Source organism: Mustela nigripes, chromosome 15, assembly GCF_022355385.1.
Source record: "Mustela nigripes isolate SB6536 chromosome 15, MUSNIG.SB6536, whole genome shotgun sequence".
NCBI classification, from domain to species: domain Eukaryota; kingdom Metazoa; phylum Chordata; class Mammalia; order Carnivora; family Mustelidae; genus Mustela; species Mustela nigripes.
This window is the reverse complement of record NC_081571.1, coordinates 31,259,328-31,282,758: the sequence shown is the minus strand read 5'-3', so window position 1 is coordinate 31,282,758 and position 23,431 is coordinate 31,259,328. Positions and strand designations below refer to the sequence as shown.

The window sequence follows — 23,431 nt, the reverse complement described above, 5'->3', positions numbered from 1 at the left end:
TATTTGCTCTCAAATATGATTTGGGGTAAATCTGGTAAACCACATAGTGTAGAAGGCATGTTACAAATAAATATTTCATGCTTAAAGTCTACTTATTCCCACTGATATAATTTAATTTTTAAAAGATTCTGCTCACGAATAATTTGATCATTTTATTCTTTTTTCTACAGGAATAAATATTACCGCACTAAAGAGCCAGTGTGATGCTGCTTCTCAGACGACTTCTGGTCACCAGGTAGAAACCCATGATTTAAGGATTCTCGTCAGCTCTGGGAGGCAGAAGTCATTGGCTAAACCTTCAACTTCCTTAATAAATATTCTGGGACATAAAGAACTACCTTCTGTGAAAACTTCAGTGACTACATTAATTACTGAGCCGTGGATCCAAAAGAGTTTCTATAGGTCATGTAATGCTTCAGATAAAGGTGGTAATGCACAGAAAACGTTTTTGTCTTCTTCGCCTGCCTACTCTTCTGAATCTGAATGCTCCAGTCCAAGTCCTGTTATTTTCTTGGATGAAGAGGGTTATCAGAAAAGTTTAAAAGCAAAACTTGAGTTACCTAAAATTCCTGTGATGAAAGATGATATAGAGGATTCGGACTCAGAAGTGAGTGAATTTTTTGATAGTTTTGATCAGTTTGATGAACTTGAGCCAACTTTAGAGACGTCCTGTCCTTTTCCAAAAGATCCTGTCCTAGGAAAGACATCACAAAAGAAAGGACACAAACATGAAAAATCTTGCTCTGTAACCACTGCAATGAATCCTCAAAAATTCAAGTTTGATCGTCCAGTCCTCCCGGCTAATGTTAGGAAGCCAACTCCTCGTAAGCCAGAATCCCCTTACAGCAACCTGTGTGATGCTCCAGATTCACCACGCCCAGTGAAGGCATCAGGGGAGGACAGCGGCTTGTTTAGCCCTGTTCGATCCTCTGCCTTTAGTCCTCTTGGAGGCTGTCCTCCTGCTGAGTGTTTTTGCCAAACAGATATCAGTGGAGCTCGGCTTCATGAGAGTCATGATTCTCTTTATTACACCTATGAGGATTATGCCCATAGCATTTCATGTGAGGTGCTCAGCTCTGTTCTTCATACCCAGCACCCTGACATAACCCCAGACACGAAGAGTATTAAAAAAGGAGAAAATAAAACCATAGCTCTGAAGAGCGAAAGCCTTGAGCCAAAAAGTAAATCTAACAATAAATCCTTGATGATTAAAGATAGCATTCAGAAATTTGCATCTGATCTTGTGGAAAAAAGTTTGGGCAGTGCATTTAAAGACTTACAGAAGGGAGTCTCTTCATGTACCAACGCGTTGTGTCATTTAGCCATCAAATTGACGTCCTCCATTTTTCAGGTGGCATTTAATGAACTGAGAAGGCAGTGTGCGTTTTCACTGAGAGAACGTGCCATCAGCGGGCTGGCTAATTTTTTGGTGAGTGAAGCTTTAGCAAGTGCTTTACAGGATTTACAATACGTAAAAAAGCAGATATTCACTAACACGGTTGCTAGGTTTGCTGCAGATCTTGCCGAAGAGCTTGTTTTTGAAGGCATCATGGAAGTGTGTCAGTTTTCCTATCCTCCAACACCCGCATCTCCACAGTGGTGGTCGTCAGACTGTGAGGACAGAGTAGTGAAGTCCTATGCAAAAGACTTATCTGAGTCTGTTATACAGGAAGCATTTATTGAGCTTTCGCAAGTTGATGTGACCTTCACGACCAAGGCAGCAGTTAGTGTTTCTACAGATAACATAAAGTGTGTGAGCACAGAAAATTTAATGCCATCGACACAGACTTCCATGTTTTCCCCTGCTTGGAACAATCAGACCGTAACAGTGACAAGACCCATGCAGGACTATAAAAAGGAGTACACAGTACAGCAGGCCTTGTTTTGTACATCTGGAGTTGTTACTTCCATACCAGTGCCCTTGGCAGGAAGTGCCCTTCTCCCATACCAGATTTCATCTAACATATATCAGGCGAAGTCTCTTCGGTCATCTGATGATAGTAATTTGAATGGCGATTTTACCCAGACACATGTCACCACAAAAAGCAAAGAAGAGGAAGTAGCATGTCTCAGAAATATTTGTTTACCCTCAGACTACAATCCAGGTAACCAGAAAGAATTTAAACCAACTAATGATGATATCGAAATGCAGAGCTCTTCAAAATTAACAAGTGATCCTGTGATTATTAGCAACTTTTCCACCTCAGTGGTGCACACGATTGTAAATGAAACATTAGAGTCAATGACATCCTTCAAAGATACAAAAACCATTGATGAACACACAGATTGTGTAACTATAGCAGTAAAGGGAAAACCCCTTCCCTTCCACTCTGATCAAGCAACACTGCAACAGAGCGAAGCTAGCAATGAGGACTTGTTTGCCGATCACTTATCTAAAACTATTATTAAACATTCCATAGATAAAAGCCAATCAACCATCCCAAGTGTAGATAAAAATGCCGGACCCAAAGAAAGCTTGTTTGTTTCCAGAGAAGAGTCACAGTTGACCTTGGAAAAGTTCCCCAAATTTCTTGATGCTCAAGATCACTTAACCCACTGTTCACTTTCAGCAGGAAAGGATTGTGCTCCCAAATGTAAATGTTCTTCGGCTCATGGCTCTTCTGTAGAGACATTCCCACCATGTCCAACAACTGCTGGTCAAAAACCCAATCTGAAGGAAGCTGCTAAAGACAAACCTGTGACAAAGCATAATGTGAATAATACAGCACTTGAGCCCTTGTCTTTTGGGCAAGAGCACCCTTTTCCTCATTCACATACTTTCTCGTCCACAGTGCTTCCATGTGTAGATGGTTTGCATGTGGAAGACAAACAGAAAATTAGAGACGGAAATGTAATACCTGATACTCCTCCCTCCACTCCTCTCGTACCATCCCGGGCTGGTTCTGAATGGGATATCAAGAAGTTAACCAAAAAACTCAAGGGGGAATTAGCAAAAGAATTTGCACCTGCTACACCTCCCTCTACACCACACAACTCATCTGTGGGCAGTTTGTCTGAAAATGAACAAAATACCATAGAAAAAGAAGAGTTCATGTTGAAACTCATGCGATCTCTTTCAGAAGAAGTTGAAAGTAGTGAAGATGAAGGGCATCCGGAAGTGGATGTGAAGCCTGAGCACTCAGGGAAGAAAGTTCAGTTTGCAGAATTGTTAGCTACCCACATTGTCTCTCTTGCCACGGAAATGGCGGCTTCCCACCTGGATAATAAAGTCATTCAAGAACCCAGGGTGAAAAGCCCTTGCTTAAATGCACAAAGTCGAAGCAGCGTGTCACCTACCGTTTTCAATCGCTCGGAGGAAAATTTACAAACATTACGCAATTTTGCGGGTGATCTGGCAGCGGAAGTCATTACGGAAGCTGAGAAGATAGCAAAAGTTAGAAGTTGTGTGCTTTTCAGGCAAAGAAAGAATAGTTGTTACATTGACGGTGGCCGAGATGATCGATCAGAAGAGAAGCTGGATAGAGAGGCTGTAGCCCACTCAAGAGAAGTGGAACCATTCATTCTTTCGTTACCACCAGGCTCCTGTATGTCCGGTCTGACCTACAAGTATCCCAGCTGTGAAAGCGTGACAGATGAGTATGCGGGTCACATTATCCAAGTGCTGAAACAGGAAGGCGGCAATAGTGAGTTGTTAATGGACCAGTATGCCAACAGACTTGCTTATCGGTCTGTTAAGTCAGGATTGCAAGAAGCCGCTAAGACAGCCAAAATGAAGTGCAGCTCAAGAATGTTCCCCATGCAGAGCTCACAGGTGAAGACCAAGAACGAACTGTTCATATTCTTGAATAAAGAACACCACCGAGAAGCAGATAAAGAACGGCCAAGTAAAAGAAACGGAGGTTACCTTTGTAAAAATCAAACTGGTGAGTGGACGCAGGACACACATAAAAATGAGTGCTCTGAACTGTATAGTTTTTCAGCTTCTCTTGCTCACAGCATAACAAGAGATGTTACAAAAGAGCTGACAGCGTCTGCAGGTGGCTTGCCAAAATCCTTAACAGATTCTTGCCTTTATGAAAAGTCTGGACATGATGAAGACCCCGAGTCTCACATCGAGCCAGAATTTCTTCAGTCTCTTCAGCCTTCCTCACAAAGTCACAGATTTTACCACAGTACGGGCAGCTTAAGTGGGTCTGGTTATGGAGAGAATGTTGTTCAAGCTATAGAGCAGTATGCCAAGAAGGTAGTGGATGACACTTTAGGGCTCAGTTTAGGATCCACAGTTTTCCATGGGTCTGAGTCCACAAAAGCAGCCGATAGGGTCACTTATGCAGAAAAGTTGTTACCTCTTACAGACCAAGCTTGCAGATACTGTGACCGTAAAGAACTACACGATTGCACTGGAAATTCATCTCTGCACACTTCCAGACAGGATTCACTTGCTCGTAGTAAGCCAGTTTCTAATTCAAAACTTAGCAACATCTGTCAGGAATCTAGAATTTTCCATCTTGATGTCCCACAAATTCATGTTGGTCTCGATAAGAAGACAGTGCTTGCTGAAAAGATCGTTGCGGAAGCTATTGAGAAAGCAGAGAGAGAGCTGAGCAATACCAGCTTGACGGCTGATAGCGGAATTGGACAAGATGGCGTTAGCTTTGCTGAGAGCCTTACCACAGAAATAATGACGTCAGCAATGACGAATGTTGGATGTGCAGTCAGCAGGTGAGTTTCAGATTCCTTCTGAGTTTTTACGATAAAAGTTAAACTCGATCAAATGTGCTTAGGTCCTGTTAAGAAAGGTGCAATTATTTTTAACCCCAGGTTAACAAAAACATTTTCCCTACTACATTTGTGTGGGGTTTCATATCCCATACGTTACTCTCCATCTCTATTGTCTCATTATCCCCCCAACAGCCCTTTGAGGGAAGGCGGTAACCATTTCCTGAACTAGAAGAGGAGGCTTAGGGAGGATAGTCGTATTGCCCCCGTTCGCAGAGCTGGGAAGTAAGTAAAGCTGGACTGAAGAAACACCAGAGAGTTGTAGATGGCAAATGTAGAGTGTTAACCGTGATCATTAACTGCTCTGAGATTAAAATTATTTTGTTACGGTGTTTTCTTTCCCTTCACAAAGGTAAGTTTTCTTATAAAGAGCATAATTTAACCAAACTGCTGTGAGGAGGAAAGCTTTAAAAATTCTCCAAAGATTTCCATGACTGCTGTCACTTCTCTTGATGCGTTCCAGTCCAAGTTCTTTCCGATGGTCTCCCAATGTCCTGTTCTTCAGTAGCTGTGCCTTGCGCTCGGGGATTCCAACCAACACCTTAGTTTAACTGTTTTTCCCCCCTGGAAAGCATCAGAACCAACTTGTGTTGTTAGTTTGTAGGATTTTGTTAGTTCCACTGGACAGAGAAAGTTCCTAGAGTTGAGGTGGAATTTAACAGAGTCACAGGATTCCTCAGATTTTTTAGTAGCTTTTGTCAAAGCCGTGGCAAGGACTGCCTCTCTTCTTAGCCATCTTAAAATAAGGAGATGGAGTTTGGCCAGGACTCTGGAGGCCAGTTGTTCCATGGTATCCTCTTGTAATGTTTCTGGTGAACCAAAGGAGGTCTCTTTTTGCTCTAATTGTGTAGCCTTCTTTCTCCTAGAGCAGGGGTTGGCAGACTATAACCCACAGGCCAAATCTGGCCTCTGTTGGTTTGTTTTTTATTGTCCATGAGCTAAGAATGGTTTTTACATTTCCTCAGTGGTTGATAAATCAAAAGAATACTATTTTGTGACATGTGAAAATTATATGAAATTCAAATATTAATGTTCATAAATAAAGTTATATTGGAACACAGCTGTGCTCATTCATTGATGTATTGTCTATGGCTGCTTTTATGCTTTAATGGCAGAGGTGAGTAGCTGAAGTAGAGACATGGCCAACAATGCCTGTTTTCTCTTTGCCCCCCCCCCCTTTTTTTAAAAGATTTTATTTATTTATTTGACAGAGAGTGAGAGAGAGCATGAGAGGGAAGAGACACAGAGGAAGAAGCAGACTCCCCATTAAGCAAGAAGCCCAATGCAGGACTCGATCCTAGGACTCTGGGATCATGACCTGAGCCAAAGGCAGCTGCTTAACCAACTGAGCCACCCAGGCACCCCTGTTTGACCCTTTATATAGTAAACATTTGCAGACCTGTATTTTCTTTGTCACAACTCCCTGTCAGTTCTTAATATGATGGTAGACATATAATAAGTGGTAAGTAAATACATGAATGAATAAGTGCTAGTAAACTAGGCCTTTCCATAGCTGAAGCAACCTTCCTCAAGCAGAACTGGCCTCAGGCTATTTTAACTTTTTCTCCCTGTGCCTCCCCTAAGGCCCTGGGAGGAAAAGAGACTCTCCCCTGGATTAGACTCTCTAAGATATCCCTCCCAGGCCTGGCTCATGCCGGTGTTATTGAAGCTCCATATTTTCACTTTTTCTTCTTAATCCCTTGGGTGAGTAAGTAGGCCTCAAGTATTCCTACAAGCTAGTGCTGTTCTGGTCCAACTTTCTACCAAGGCCAGTAGAATATTACTTTGTAGTTCTTTTCCCATTTCTCTTCTTAACAATTGTGTAGGGTTCCGTAAATGCTGATTATGAAGAGCTGGCTCTAGTTCGCGCAGGGTCCTGTTTCCCATTTTCTATTTCTGAAGTTTAAATGGTTTGCCTTTCAGGCTTTAGAGGGATTTGTTCAGATGGATTATTTTTAAGGGTTTCATTTGGCGTCCCCTTTCTTGTAAATGTTTGATTCATGAAAATAACCATAAATATTTTACAAAGCTGTAATGTACAGAAGGGTGGTATGTGGGTGGTATGTGAGTGTCAAATGGGGAATTATATGGGAGTTTATTTTTAGCAGAGCAAACATCTGAACTGTATTCTGAGCCAGAATAACCCAGCAGTCATTAAAACTCTTCTCTGGACCTCATCTAGTGGGTCATTTCAGCCAAAAAACCATTAGATTTCAGCACATTCCAGAAAGTGATAAACATTATTAAAAGAACAAAGTTGAGCTCTGTTACGGCTCAAAACTATAATGTGCCTGTCCAGGATAATTCTGGTTGCTGTATCTTAAATATAAAATGAGGATAGCCCCAGAGAGGGGTAGGGCAGTTCAGGACTTATTCTGGGCACTGGGGATACAGAAATAAGTAAAATAATCAAAAATATATGTTCTCTGGAGCTTATGGTAGAATAAGACAAGTAAAATAGCCGTGTGTGCCACCACTCAGAGCTAAGTGCTTTGGAGGAAAACTGAAGCAAATATGGGAGGTGTGGGGGGAGGGTGGGGGTAGGGGGAGCAGGTGGGGATGGTTTACAGTTTTGAATAGGTAGAGGGGGAAGCAACACTGACAAAATAATGTTTGAGCGAAAGCCAAAGATGAATAAGTCACATGGGAATTGGGGCGGAGAGTTCCAGGCAAAGGGGTAGGATCCTGTGTGTTGGGGAAGGCGCACAGTGGCAGGCGTGGCTGCAATGAGTAGACTGGGGAGAGTAATAGGTGGGACACGATGGAGACGAGGAGAAGGTATCATATCAGCAGATTATGTTAAAAGGATTTGAACCCTCACTCTGATTGGTGTGAGCCGCTAGAAGATTTTGATCACAAGGCTAACATTTTTACTCTTCATCTTTGAAAGTATTTTAAACTGCAATGTCGAGAATTAAATACAGAGGGACAGTTATAGTAATTGAATAGTGACTGTCCTTTCTTGTGAAGATGGAATAAAAATATAAATGTCTCTTTTTCATTGAGAAAAAAATAAGGGTTATGATCCTATGCTCAAAATCTTAAAGAGGTTTTGGCTAGTTTGACTCTAGGCCTGATTGACAGTACTAGAATTCTTTGAACTACTGATTTTGTTCTTAAAGCCAGAAGGAGCTTCCTCTCAGTACAGATTAAAGTACTATCTTACAAAGTAGGTGATAAACAGCAATTTGTGCTCTTCTGTAGTGGTCCCAGTTGAAACTATGAATTGCTTTAAAGAGAATTTAGAAAATAGAGCATTTGGGATGGATCTGTAATTGATACAGCTCAGTTGACTTGGAAAGTAGTGTACTTTCCTTCAAAGTCTCATTATTAGCAGACACGAAGGGTTGGATGGGCCACGGGTGTGGCTGTGAATGTCAATTCTTGTTTTTGTAATCTTTATCATCAAAGTGATAGTCTTAGAATTCAGAATCTGATGACTTTGGATTGATTTTTTTTTTTCCTTTTTGCCCTCCCTCCCTCTCTTCCTTCTTTTTTTTTTTTTTTCCTTCTCTTCAGTCCAAAAGAAATAGAGTTTCAGTCAACTGAGTCTTTTGGCAGCCAGCAGATGAATCTCAGTATTGGTGAAGATAGCACTGGCAGCTGGTCCAATTTAAGTTTCGAAGATGAGCATCAGGATGAAAGTAGCAGTTTTCATCACCTAAGTGAAAGGTAACTAAAATTGTGCATGTGATTGCATAGTTCAGGTCCTCAGACCTCAGAAGTAAATTTAGAATGGGTGTTTAAAAATCATGAATCTGAAAATCTTTCATTATTTGTGGAATGTATTTTATTCTCCATAATGTGGTTCTAATGGTTTTTCACATTTATCAGGTACAATGATTAACCAAGCTAAGCTTCTTCAGGTGTGCCAGTAGTTGATATGAAAAATATTGCATACATTTGATTTTTTACCCTTAGGATTTTCCTGGACTTTTGTATTTCTCACTTTTTAAAGAGGGTACCTCTTTTCTTTAGAGGGTGAGAAAAAAGACAGTGATCTTTAAAAGGTATCTAAATGATCGTGTAATTTTTTTGTTATTAGTGAAAGTAATATCTTTTTTGGGAAGGATTTCTCACTTACCCTGCTATTCAGGAACAAAATGACCTGGAGCATTCATATTTGAATGACTGAAAATATATAAATTCCTTATAAAGATACGGTTTGGTACAGCAGAAGGCACTTACCTCATCTATAACTTGTCTTAGTTTATTTTGTTTATAATACCAGCCTCCGCATATTTTATTCTGATATATTTGTCTCATATTCTTAACTCTCTAAAGGCATTCCTGACTAAATTATAAAATGCCATAAATTTTTATCCACATTAATTGATAATTGGAAATAATAAATGCCATCCAGGGCTGAGTCTAGGGAGAGGAAAGGCTTCTTAGTTTCAGGCTCTGGAAAGGACCCTGTGAGGCTTCAGTAGAACAGAACCCTTGGAAATGACTTACCAAGAGGAGGATGTAAGAAAATGGGTTTTCACCTGTTAGAGCACATCATCTCAGAGCATTTTGTCTGATGTTTAGATTAACTAGTAGTATTAATGTTTTATAAAACATCTATTTTGTCATAGTTTCTTAAAATGCTATATGTAAACCATCAATACATCTTAAAATCTGGGTCCAAAGACCGTCTTTAAAACTGGTAGTGGGAAGTAGGGGTGATATCACAAACATCTTTTGGCCCTTTCCATAGAATGTTAACACTTAAATTCTTCTCTCGTCTTGGAGAAACACAGGTTTCTAGAATTTCAGTAAGGGTTGACATTGCTGTTTAGGAAATCCTGGTGTTAAAATGGGTGAACCAGGGTTCATGGTGGGTGGCATTAAGGGGCCTGTAGCCAGTTGAACAGCTCTGTGGAAAATGTTGTTTGATTGGATGGCTGTGTCCTTGGTTCTGTCCTCTTTAGCATTTTATTAGTAACAGAGAAGAAGTAATCCCCCTGCCCCGCCCGCCCCATCTGCGGTTTTGCTTTCTGTGGTTTCAGTTACCCATGGTCAGTCGAGGTCCAGAAGCAGATGACCCTCCTTCTGACGTGTTGTCAGAAGGGCACTTGTTGCCCAGCACTATGTCACTGGGCCTGTGTCATTCCCCTCACTTCATCTCATCATATAGGCATTTTATCATCTCACATCATCACAAGGATGGTAAGTACATACAAGAAGATACTTTGAGAGAGACCGACCACATTCACATAACTTGTATTACAGTATAATGTTGTAATTGCTCTTTTATTATTAGTTTTTATTGTTAACCTCTTACTAGTGCCTAATTTATAAATTAAACTTCATCATAGGTATGTATGTAAAGAGAAAAACATAGTATATGTAGGTTTCGGTACTATCCATGGTTTCCAGGCATCCACTGTGGGCCTTGGAATGCATCCTCTGCAGATAAGTAGGGGCTTCTGTGCTCTTTATTGTGAATGACTTAAAACAGAGATGAAAAGATCATCTCATTAACAGAACTAAGTTTCAAAAAGACCAAATCAGGCGGAGACTAAAAGAATTATGTTTAACATGTTTAACATGGATAAATGCATTTGGTTCAGAAAATTAACTGAATTCAGGTTGGGGAATAACTTGGCTTCACAGCATTTTGTCAGAAAAACACCTGTACTAATTGAACACAGTAATTAATAAGAATGATTATGCTATGTGGTTATGGAGGTTCAAGCACAAAGAAAAAGAGTAGGACTTATCCAAGGTTGGTGGTATGCTTGTTGAACATACAGTTTCTAGAGGGATTAAGATTAAGAGAGATTAAGATTCAGTAGGTCACTGGAGGTCCCAAGAATCTCAGATGATTTTAATGCAGGTGCTTCAGCAACCACACGTAAGATACATGGCTGCACATGTTTTGTCTTTTGATGACATCTGCTGTAGGAACTGTAATTTTCTGGTACAGAGATCAGATAAGAGATAAAGGACTTCAGTGGTTTGGACACTTCATGTGTTTTTAACTCCCAAGTGAGAAGTTTAGTAGGGGGCAGCAGTTAAAAAAGAAATAATAATTTCAGAGTTTCACAGGTGTTTATGAAGAGTGTATAGATATTTGATCTGAAAGAGACTTGGTCTGTGTATGCGTGTCTCAAGTATTTCAAGCCGTCTGTGAATTTTTTAGAAGTTATGTAGTAGATTAGGTAAGAGATGAGACCAGGTTTACAGAATTTTTGAGATAATATTTACGAGATATGTCAAAATCGATAGTAGTCTTCATGTGACTGAAAACCATGATAAAGAGTCTTACTTAGCCTTTGGGATGCCTGGGTGGCTCAGTGGGTTAAGCCTCTGCCTTCGGCTCAGGTCATGATCTCAGGGTCCTGGGATTGAGCCCTACATCAGGCTCTCTGCTCAGCAGGGAGCTTACTTCCCCCTCTCTCCCTGCCTGCCTCTCTGCCTACTTATATAAAATCTAAAAAAAAAAAAAAAAAAAGAGTCCTAGCCTTTGACCCCCACTGGCTTGAGGTACACCTGCTCTAGACCTAGGAAATAGAAAAAGGTGGAAAATACATAGATAGGAAATAGGAAAAGATTTAAAAGAAAATGATGGAAGCAAGGCAGTGTTCAAGAATGAAATAGGAAAAAAAAAAAAAGAATAAAATAGGAACACTGGTAAGTGAAGAAATTAAGTTATTTTATGTCTGGTTAATGGAGGATGAGGAGGATGATTGTACTTCCCAGTTTGCCTGGAACAGTCCGGATTTGCTTCTGCTGCTCTGGTGTAATTAATGGTGACTTTTTTCATTTCCGAAAGTGTCCTGGCTAAATGAGGAATTATATGGGCACCCTAGTTAGTGGTGACGTTTTATAAATAACTGACTTGAAATCTGACCCATTTTGAGGGACAAAAGGAAGTGGGGGGGGATGAGGTTAAATGGAGGGAGTTTGAATCTTTTGTCTTCACGTTTTTTAGGCGTTATTTCTTTGCATTTTCACCTAAACTTGATAGATTTTGATGATTAATTAAAAGGAATCATTATTGTTGTCAGCGTATGGGTTAGAATTTTAATTTTGTAATATTTTTCTCTGCTTAGAAAATTATTTTATTAATAAGGGTTCTGTTAATAAAGATAAATGCAATGTTTGAGAGCCTCGGTTTTTCCTTTCTGTTTGGCTCACAGCTGTCTGACCATTCTGTATTTCTGTTTTCCCATCTTTGATCCATCTGATAGCAGGCTATATAGGCAAAACTCTGGCTGTTTTCATGGTTTTATAATAGAGCTATATTTGTTGGAATGTAGGTTAAAAAGTCACTCCTCAGTTTTAATTTTTCTAACCAAGTGTAGTTTGTGACAGCTTGCTAGTGCCAGAGGAAATACAGATATGTAAATTATTGAAATTGCTTGGAAACTCCAGAACTTTTAAAATAATCATCCTTTTTTTGTAACCCTGTCAACATTTACTGATGCACAGAAGATGATTTTGTGTTAATTCAGTTTTTAGAACCAGAATTTTGGTTTATGTACATATTAATTTTTATAATTGCCTAGCCTAATGTGGGGGAAATATAAGCTGCTTATCACTGCAAACTAATGTGCCTACTAATTATTTTAATGACTAGAATTTTAAATTGCATGTTTAGGTTATAGTCTGAAAATTAAGTTTAGTTTTGTTTCCGAACATAGTCGCTTTTTGTTTCTTCCTGCTTTGCCGCAGTTTTAGAATATAGTTGCTTTCTTCTTTTGATTCGGTACTTTAAGAAGGTATCTGTGTGGCATTAGTGACTGGCCCACCAGACAGATATGTTAAGCCTTGGTTACTCAATATTCTGAAGAAAATGTATGTTATTTGCCGCCTACTAATGTATGAAATGAAAGTAATTGACATAATAAGAGTATTTTGAAATCATAAAACATCTTTTCTCCAAGTAGTTAGAAAAGGTCTATTTGGGACTATGTTTTGCTGCCTGTCATTTCATTCCCACTCCCAAACCCATCAGTGTTTGCGTTGTCTAAAGAGCTGAGAGAAATGTTAACCTGTGGTCTTTTTAAAAATTTTACCCAAACTGAAGAATATTGCCTTTTTACAAATGATATCCCAAGATTTGCCATAGATGTTAATCATTGAAACTTCTTACTTCACGCATTCATTTACTGTCCTAAAAGTCATTCTGTTGTGTTCATATGTAAAATAAATATAAATTGAGAATAGTTTTCCTGATCTATGGAGGTCAAGTAAGCAAACTCCTAAATGTCCGAAGCCGCCAGTAGCAGTGACGGTCTCTCTACCTCTGCGGATGCCCCACTCTGCTGGGCAGCTTCCCAGCCTCCCACTTATCACCAACAGAAGCTGTTCCAAGGATAAACCGAGGACTTCTTTACTATTCATTTTCTGGTTCAGCTCTGTTCTTTTCTTCTTCTGGCAGTAATGGTAACAGCAGTAGCTGGAGCAGTCTTGGTTTAGAAGGAGATTTGTATGAGGACAATTTATCCTTTCCAACATCAGACAGGTTGGTCCAGTCCAGAAACTTAAAAACTGATGAGTCTTTCACACTAATGCATGATGTCATATTCTTAAAAGAACGTGGGTTACAGTGCCAATATGTATCAATCTGCTTTTCTCCTATGTTTGGACATGATTCTGCTCGATAATTTACATCTAATCAAAAACTTCAATTATGCTGAGACAAGACTGACCTCTAATTGCAAAATATGTTCCATCTATGCATGTATTGCTCTGCTTGCTATTTTTCATCCTACCAATTATTATCTCATTAAAAAGAGCTTGCTTCCTACAGGATTTCTGGTTTTTGTTGTTGTTTTTATATGTAATTTTATTTCATATATAAGGAGAGTAGGAAAAATGTATTTTTACTGCATTAAAAATATGTGCATGGCATCAGTAGAGGAATTAATAAATAATTATTTATGGCATTCTATGATAATTCACATGCTGTGTTATCCAAAATTAAACTAGTAGAATATTTTAGCTTTAAATTATTTGAAAATAAATTTTATCATGAAATTACTTGGCGTTCTCTATCACGGTAAGGTAGAACTTCTTGGTTATTGATGACCTGTCTAGGCATCATTTACAATTCAGATTTTAACATGAAATGGTGTGAGAAGCAAAGCTTCCTTTTTTTTATTGTCATCTCTTCCCTTTTTAAATATCATATATCATATTGTAACATTCATTCTTCTCCACATTTTAAGAATTGGTTTTAATACCATTATTAATGAAAGCTTTTCTTTTTTTAACTGCTTCTGCTCTTTATTCGAAAAGTGATGGGCCAGATGATAAAGATGAAGATCATGAGGATGATGGAGAAGGTAATTGACAGTTTGTTTTTCAAAGTGTTTGAATGTTTTTTTGTTCAGTTTCCTAGAAGGGTCTTCCCCTTGTGCGTTTTCATCACTGAGGCTCCAGGTTATTACAATCAGGGTATTCACATTACAAATCAGGAAATTGTTGAACTAGTAAATCCAGCGGCAAGTCCTTTGTTGAACTATTTGTACCATTTGATTGCTAAACTAATGAAGTGCCCATTGGTATAAAGACTGAATCATTCAGTGATTTGAGAGGGAAATTTATGATAATCTCTCTATAATTATCTTTTTCTAAACATAAAACCCTTACATTTTAAGATATAATTTATTATAATTATGGCGTGTGTTCTAGTTTTTTCTTCCAAACTTATAACCTCTCAAATTAGTGTTTAATGTTGATCTTATATAAATTAGTAAGTAAAAAAATTAAAAGATACTTAAAAATTGGTTCTTCCCTCTCTCATTTCTGTTCCTAAACTCATAAATATACATATTTGAAGAAAATATTTAATTCTTCTTTTGAAGAACATAATTCCAAATATATAAATAACTAGATGCCTTTGGTCAGAGTGTTCTGGACCATGCTTTGTAATCCTTAATTCAAATATTAGAAGGTCTGCATGAATGTAGAAATTTTCCCTATTGAAGCTGAATTTTCATTGTATTTAGATGGCTTATTTTTTATTATGTAAATACCAATAATATACTTCTATAGAGTGGCATCTAAAAATATTCATACTGTTTGAGATTTTGTTTTTGAGCTAGTGCTTTTTTTTCCCCCATCATTTCTTTGAAGTGGACAAACAGAAAATTGCCCAAATGAATTTCTCAAAATGTACTTTATAACACCTGAGTGACCCATGAGTTTTATCGCCAATTATACCTTTCTTATTTAGGGAAATCATATACTGGTTTCTGAGTTAAAATCCTCAGACTTAAGGTGATAATTTTTTAGTTCCAATATTTCTGCTAAGTAGACTTTCTTTTTTTTTTTTTTTTTAAGTAAACATTCTTCATATAGGACTTCTAGAAGTAGATTTTTGTCATCAGATATGAAGTAGGGGTAGGGCAATATTTTTAGAGTGACAGATAAGCTAGGTAATATTTGTTTTCTTTTTGTCGACTAAAAGAGTGTTGACTTTGTCTAGGAAAGTTGTGTCCCTTTTCCAAATAATACCTGTGAGCAAAGTTGTTCCAAAGACTGTACATGGTGTAAATGCATGTGGTGAGTATTTTCTCCAATGAACTAGTCATTACTTAACTGACTTTACTGAGGGACAATTAAGAGAAAAGAAAATAAAAGTTTATATAAATATGAATTGATTTAAAAATTTTTTTTAGCACTAGCAGACTCTTTAGGATTTCTTTTGTGAGTAGATAGAAATCAGATGAACTGTATGAAGATACATGTCACTTCCCCACTTTCGAGATCATAGTCATCTCTTGTTATATAGAAAATTGGCCAGCTTTGAAATTTGTTAAATTAGGAATTGGTAAAGTAGGAGAGATTGATAAGAGGTTTATGGAAAGATTCAGAGATATGGAAATCCTAAGGCAATAAACCTCATTTCATTGTATTTTCAGTTGCAGGAGGTCAGCCACTTGCCTTTTCCCTGGTGTTGAGTGACCTCTCCTAGGCCAGGCAGCCAGGAGTCCCCTGAACTGAGAAACCCAGTAATTCAGAGAAGTCTCGGGTGACTTGGCTTCCAACCCTGTGACCGCTGCAGGATTTACAAGATGGCCCAGAGACCATGTTTGGTTTCATAGTGCACCAGACCCATTTTTGATTGAGAGTCAGTGGGGGGTGAGGGGGGAGAAGGCAGTACATTTATCTGAAGAGAATGACGTGGATCTGCTTTCTAAGCGAAAAAATTAGGGACCAACACAGATCCTAAAAATGATTAGTAGTGGTCTAGAATGCCCTGCAAATTGTAAAAAAAGAATCAGAGACATTGGCCAACAAATTTCCATGACTGGTACAAATTGGCGTGATGTCTGCCAGCAGGCCGGCTGCTCACCTCTTGTGTGTCAGAGCTCTTCCTTGTTTCAGCTCTGCCTTTTGCTCAGCCATTATTAAGCAGGAATGTTAAACACATGATATCGGTCCACATCATTAGTTTTATAGTCAACAGGGATTCATCCTTCTTTATGTTGAGAACAGAATGTTCATAAAAAAGGAAATGAAACTCGAGAGCAGTATCTTATTTATAAAGCGGTATACCAGAAAATTCCCCGGTGTGGCTTTTGGGTGGTGAGTAGCTGCATGTGACATTTTTACCCCTCTCTTGCCTCAAGAATGAAGTGATTAAGAGCGTGGAGCCAGACCATGTGTTCATTACCTGGCTCAGCCATTTCCCCATTGTTAGACTCTGGATCTCTCTCTGCCTCATGTCCCTCACCTGTGACACGGATATGATGGTAGTTCTGGCTTCACAGGATGGGTGTGAGGGTTCTAGGAGTTTGTATATAGGAAGAGCTTAGAACAATACTTACGATGTAATATGCCTTTACAATGTTTGTGGAATCTGTTACTTCTCTTAGTTCAAGAAGCTTCAAGTCCATTTAATGTATTTATTTATTTGAGATTTTTATATGAGATTTATATTTGGATTGTAATCATAGCCTTACAGTTTTGTTTTCTCTTTCTTTACCTGTGGACTGTATTTGACACAAATTATGCATTTATAGTACTTGATATTCAGTGCCTCAAAATACAGTTTTGTATTTGTGCTCTTGTTAGATGATCAATGTTATTCCTGTGTTGTAGAGTTATGGTGCCCTTTCAAATAAATGTTTCAGTTGATGTTAAGGTGTGGATAAGAAAAGACAGATTTTTTTCCCCCCAGCTTTGATTGGAATCTTAAGAAATGGAAAATATTTCTCTATCCTTGGAAACCAGAGTATTGAGAGTTCAGTTGATGAGTTTCACTGTATATTGTTTAAATGTAAATATTAGGTTTGGGGCAAGACAGAAAGATCCTGCTCATTACAAATATCGACATGGAGCCGTGTGCAGTAGACCCCCAGCTGAGGGTTATTCTTCAGTGGCTCGTTGCTTCTGAGGCCGAAGTGGCAGAACTTTACCTTCATGACTCTGCAAAGAAGGAATTCATACAAGTAAGTACCTGCCTTATGGGGTGGTTGTAAGGACATGTTTAACCATATATGATGTTCTGTGTCACATGGTTGATCTAGTAAGATGCGCCTTGATAGCAGAGTGGGTAAGTGCTTATGCGGTAAAGTCTCATAGTGGGTCCGGACGTCAGCTCCGCCACTCTAGTAGTCTAAGCTTGGGTGGGCTCGCTAGTCAGTTTCCTCATCTGCACTGTGAAAATGAATAGAGCAGTTCAAAGGTTTGTGAGGAGTAAACATAATACTATAAAAAAAAAAAAAAGCTTGATCTAGTGCCTGGCACATTCCAAGTACTCAGAGTTAGATGCGATGACTAGGCACGTGTGCCTATGAAAGGATTAAGTTAATCTTTTTAAAACTTGATTCATAATTATGCCTGGTAATTAGTATGCCTCTTACTTTGTTAATCCAGTCTTATCAATGGGAGAAACTAGCATACTCAAAAGCCAGTGAGGCTTTGAGCATCTTATAAGGGACCATGGACTACTTTGAATATTTTGTAGGATTCTAACAATAGAACATTCAGATTCAATGCACTAATAGGGTGTTTTTATTGAGAACTTAACTGTGTGCCAAGCACCTTATATTGGTCAAGGTTTGTATTTTATAGGGGCGCCTGGGTGGCTCAATTGGTTAAGCAACTGCTTTCAGCTTAGGTCATGATCCTGGAGTTCCGGGGTCGAGTCCCACATGGGGCTCCCTGCTCAGCAGAGAGTGTGCTTCTCTCTCCGACCCTCACTACTCTCACACTCTTTCTCTCTCAAATAAATAAATAAAGTCTTAAAAAAAAAAAAAAGATTTGCATTTTATAGTCTTAAGGTTTTTGTCCCAGAATCTTCCTTATCAGAATTTTGATTAATTTTATTATAAGACATAAAATAGTTCAATGAATAACCAGTATAAATTTATCTATAACAGAAAAGGAATAGTCCAGTTTCTTGATTCCTGGTTCAGAGTTTCAAAGATATTGTTGAAAGAAGTATGTGAAAAAGATATTCAGTAAAAATAACTTCTTTTTTGGAATTTGTTGTTTGTATTTCCTTGGACTTTTTGGATTTTTCTGGCTTATGTTTCTGTTTGGGGGCAAAAGAAGAAAATAAGAGAAAGTGATCCTCAAGAAATGAGCTGTCAAAGAGAAGGAGGTGGTAGGAAAGGTGTTAGCACTCACTGGAGGGAGGCTGACATTTTCGTCATTTAGTCTTGAATAAACTGAGGGCTAAGGAAGAGCTCAGAGGTGAACATGAGCATAATGGTGCTTGGTGCCACCACTGGAGATCCACATCCCCAAGTAAAGCAGGAAAACATTTTGGAAATTCCTCAACCAGTTAAACCTAGCATTATCATGTAAGCTAGCAATTCCACTCCTAGGTATATACCCAAGAGCAGTGAAAACGTTATGTCCACAGCAACATTCCTCATAGTAGGCCAGAAGTAGAAACATCCTAGATTGGATAAATAGAATGTGGTTTTATCTTTGCAGTGGAGTACTATTAGTCACTGAAAAGGAAGGAAGTGCATACGTGCTACACCGTGGAGGAATCTTGAAGTCACATTAGGAGAAAGAAATGTCACCAGAGACCATACGTTTTATGTTGACATTTATATGAAATGGCCCAAATGGGCAAACCTCTAGAGACTGTAGTAGATTAGTAATTGCCTAGAGTTGAGGGGTTTGGGAAAATGGGGAGTGTTTACTAACAGGTAGAGCTTTCCTTTTGGCGTGGCAAATATGCTCTAACAGTGATGATAGTGATGGTTGCATTTAGGTCAGTGACTATTACTAAAAACCATTGACTAAGGACACTTCAAATGGATGAATTGTATGGTCTGTGAGTTGTATCTCCTTAAGGCTGTATTTAACAAGACTAAGCATATTTATATTACAAAATTAAAGTAGTTTTTATAGAACTAAATAGAAAAAAAATGAAGAATGTTCTGATTCTGGTGACAATGGAGCTTATTTAAACCGTTGTTTATTTACTTTTTTTTTAAATTGAGTTGTTACTGAAATAATAACATTATATTAGTTTCAGGTATACAACATGATTTGATAATTGGATATATTGTGAAATGATCACCACAATATTTATTTACTCTTTTGGTGAGTTTTTGTTGAAACATCAACATTTCTTAACTTAGCTGTATTTCCAATTGAGGCCAGAGTGTGTATTTCAGAAAAAAGCCACATTGCATATAGTGGAAGGAAAAATCCACATCCTTCTGTCAAGATGGACATTATCTTTATTATTTGATGTTCCTAATTGAGGGTGTGACAGATGGATTTAGGTCAAGAATTTTGTGCAGAAATGGAGGCTCTACTCCCACACAGACTCTCAGGTGGGGGAGGTTTGTGCAGTTCTGTTTTCAACAATTCCAAGGGTCATTCTCTGGAGGAGCTGTATTTGTTAGGGGCAGGAAGGAAAAATGCTTAATTTGCTCAGAGGGATGGTAATTTAGGGGAGAAGACCTTGTTATACAACTGGGAAAGAATATTTTACTGCAGACAACGAGAGAATTACAGTTCTCTCATATTAAAAATAAGCATGGAACTTTGTTGTCAGGAGATAGTTTTTGGTTAACGTGGGACATGCCTTTCCTTCTCCCCAGCTCTCCCGACGATTACAAGAGAAGGGATGGAAGGTGGGGGACGTCCTGCAGGCCGTGTTGCGGTACTACGAAGTGCGGGAGAAGCCTGGCGCCCAGGAGAGCTGCCAGTCCCTGTTTGACTGGCTCTTGGAAAACGCGTAGTACAGCCCTGCAGCTGGTACAGTCTACCTTCTGGGGAAAGGAAGAAGCAGTGACAGATGCAGAGGGTAAACTTTGAATATGAACACTGATAGTGAACTGGGAGGGAAATAGAGCTTTTTCTGCACACTCAGCCATCCCACGTTGTATATAGTTCATACTTTTGTAATCTTTGTCAGATATTACCTTCATCACTATTCTCTACACCTGTGTAGTGTGTTAAGACCCTAAGAACATTGATTTGAATGAAGGAAGGTGTGACCCTGAGGTTTTCAGGAACATTGACTGACAGCATTCTTTTTTGTATCCAAATCGTGCTGCTACAGCCCACACTGAGGTGGCTGAGGGGAGGCTCCAAGGCCAGACTTCTCATTCTGCTCCTTTGCAAAACATGCTATTCTGTTGAGAACTAACCTGACAAAAGAGCTTTGAGGTCAATGGGTCCCCCCCCCCCCCCCGCCATAAAATTTCTCTCTTATATTTAGAAGTCAATTTTATTTTCATAGCTCAGCTATCAGTAGCTTTTTGAATCCCCCAAAATATTTAATTTCCTAGAAACATACTAGTATTTTAGGTTTCTATAAATACCATCAATGATAGTTTCCCCAGCCTTTCAGCAAATGACATTATTTGCTAATGTTACCAATCCATCTGGCATGAAATTTGTGTGTGTGTATGTGTGTGTAAGGGAGTACTTTAACCTTGCCTAGTGGGTTTTTGTGCCCTTTTTTATTTTACTGTTTTTCTTGGTTAGAAACCCACTGTTGACGTCTAAAAGGTGCTTTAAAATAAAATGTCTATAAAGATTGTGCAGTAAGAATTTTTATTTCTTTTTTGACTATTTTGGGTCCCTAATTTATCCTATAAATGAAAAAAAGAAAAGGTGCAAAACTTTAAATTTTAAAAATTAATATTAATATGGAAATACATTTAAAGAAGCCCAGTAATGATTTTCATTGTCAGATTTTTGAAGGAAAAAAAACACACACACAAAACTCTCTGCTTAACAAGGATAAGTTTTTTCTAGAAAACCGGGATTCCCGGCTCTCCTTTTCCCCCCAATAAAATGGTATCTGCTCTATTTTGTAAAGTCGCCTGACATGAGTTTTTTGGGCTCCATGTTTTCTACTGCTTTGTCTTTAGAAACCACAAGTTGACTTGAATAGAGGACCAAGACTCTGTCTTGGTTTTTCATGTGAGGGTATGTCCGTGTGAATTTTTGGTTCTTCCATTAGCATAAATCTAGAGTAAAGTCACTTTTTGTTGGGGACTTTGGTTTTGCTCCATTACATTTTCTTTTTTCCTGAGCACTGACTGTTCTGGAAGCTGCACAAAGTGTAGAAGACCTAGCATCCAGCTAGGGGCAAGGAATAAGGCTCTTACATTAATTTGAATTAATCATTATGGTAGAGAAATGTATTTTATAAAGAGAGAGTAAAATTTGCCTTTTAGGAAAAATGCCAAAAGTACATAAATAGTTTAAGGTTTTAGCATAAACTTTGGTTTTTCTCAATTTAAAATAAAGAAATAGAGCAAGCCTTAAACATAAATTTTCCCACCAAAGTTTCTTCAAGTATTTTTTAAGGTGGAAAAATGCAGGAGATCAATAGATATATTGATATCTATATATCTATATATCTATATATCGATATATAGATATATTGATATATAGATATCAATATATCTATTGATATATAATTCACTAAATATAGCCAGAATGGTTTCTGTCTTTAGCTTCTCAGAACTTGAGATGCAGCAGCACTGGACTGGGTTTGTACACGCTAGGAACTGGGTTTTTGATTAGAACATGGATTATTAAGTTTAGATTAAATTTTCACAAGTATATAACTATCAAGTTGTGTTTAGTAACTTCGATACATGTATGGATTTGATTAACAACAAATTGAGTTCTGAATTTCTTTTAAACTAAAGTGAAAATATATTTATTTTGTAAAACTTTCTGTGCTTGAAAATGTTTTGTTTCTATCTCTTATGGTAATAATCATTTTGAAGTAAGATTTTCCTCCTATCCTTGTTTTCTCTGCATTTACCTGGAGCTGTGCGGGACTCAGAGTTCCTTTATGTAGCCACAATGTAATGACAGACCAATATTTAGGTGTTAGCATGTGTGTGAGAATTCTAATGGAACTCTACCCTTGTATCAGTTTAGGGGCGTAGAGGAAAATATTAAGTATTGGCACATGTGAAAAGAAGCGGGAGTAAAGCTCCTTATATGGAGAGAAGTATCTTAATCAAGGACAGTTTAAACTTACTTTCTTCAGAGGCACTTTGTGATTATTCCAAAGACATCTTATGTCTGTTTGGTTGCTTGGTTTGTTGAGAGGACCACCCCCCCCCCACCCCCGTCTCATTTTATTACAAATCTCCTTGACATATTTATATTATAACATTGTAATCTTGCCGTTCTGTGCATTTTGGCCCTTATGAAATTACCATATTGTGATGTGTTATGCATTGAGTTGAATTCTCTGTTTACCAATTTCAGAACCTTTGAAGTATCTTGGGAAAGAAAGTGAATGAGGCCTCTGATAAGGGTTTTTTTTTTTTTTTTAGAACATTATTTTCGACTGAAATGTAGCAATTCTTTCATATTCTTCTTTTCCCAAGCCAAGTTTAAATACATTTATATTTTGGAGATTATTAATGTTGATTTTGAAAGTATTTCCTGATTTATACAAAATGAATGATTCATTTATAAATCACAGATGAAAATTAAAATCTCTATTGGGATGGTTGATAGAATTTAATGGAGTAATAAAACCTTTAAGAGTATTCACTCAGTGAATACGTGTGATAACATCTTTATACTTTGAAAAATGTTCCACTTACCCTTTCAGATATTTGATGTGAGTTAATTCAATTCATAATACTTCCATTTTGCTTAAATAAGGGTTTTGTGTTGCTGGTAGGAGACTTTAATTACCTATTAAATGTACCATGTATAAAGTGAAAGATCATTTATCCACATGGCTTTGGCATCAGTGCACATTTCCTAAATGCAAATCTTAACCCTGACTCATCATTGGAGTCCAGACTCAAGATGTCTTCTTAGTTAATTATTTAGCTAATAATATTCTTTCATGGTTAACTATCAATTTCCCATCAGTATGTTGCTTTAAATTCTGTATTTCTCAAAAGAAACTTTCCACAGTTTAAAAAATATACGCATCCCCACTCAGGGTATAGGAAAAATACATTTCCATTTAAAACCCTGCCCATCTGTCACCAGCATAAGACAGTTAGAGCTTCAGTGGGAATTCTGTGATTATACTAAAGTGGAATGCATTTTTTTCCCATTTTTAGCAAAAGACCCGACTTGCATTTACTCACTTACTGTATCTCTGCTCTGAAGATGCAGGTGCAGTGTTGGTCACTCTTGTCACTTTATTTATTTATTATTATTATTATTATTATTTTTTACCATCCATGTACATTCCTTTCACATGGTAGAACTGTAGCTCTAGAAGTTCATTGTTTTGTTTTTGTTGTAATGTCTGAATACTATTTAATACCAG

General features: G+C 38.0%; 1 protein-coding gene across 4 annotated transcripts in view; it reads left to right on the top strand.

The window, feature by feature from the left end:
* The window catches only part of AKAP11 (A-kinase anchoring protein 11), a 48,298-nt gene extending 25,107 nt beyond the window's left edge, over positions 1–23,191 (top strand). For 3 of the 4 annotated variants that reach the window (XM_059378152.1, XM_059378151.1, XM_059378150.1), the window contains 6 exons: positions 171–4,683; positions 8,260–8,412; positions 13,115–13,198; positions 13,975–14,021; positions 16,975–17,135; positions 19,758–23,191. In XM_059378152.1, coding sequence (XP_059234135.1) covers positions 171–4,683; positions 8,260–8,412; positions 13,115–13,198; positions 13,975–14,021; positions 16,975–17,135; positions 19,758–19,898 — 5,099 coding nt within the window. In that variant the 3' untranslated portion in view covers positions 19,899–23,191. The remainder of the gene's footprint in view (positions 1–170; positions 4,684–8,259; positions 8,413–13,114; positions 13,199–13,974; positions 14,022–16,974; positions 17,136–19,757) is intronic. The other variant, XM_059378153.1, reaches the window with a different exon arrangement.
* The last annotated feature ends 240 nt before the right edge of the window (positions 23,192–23,431 follow it).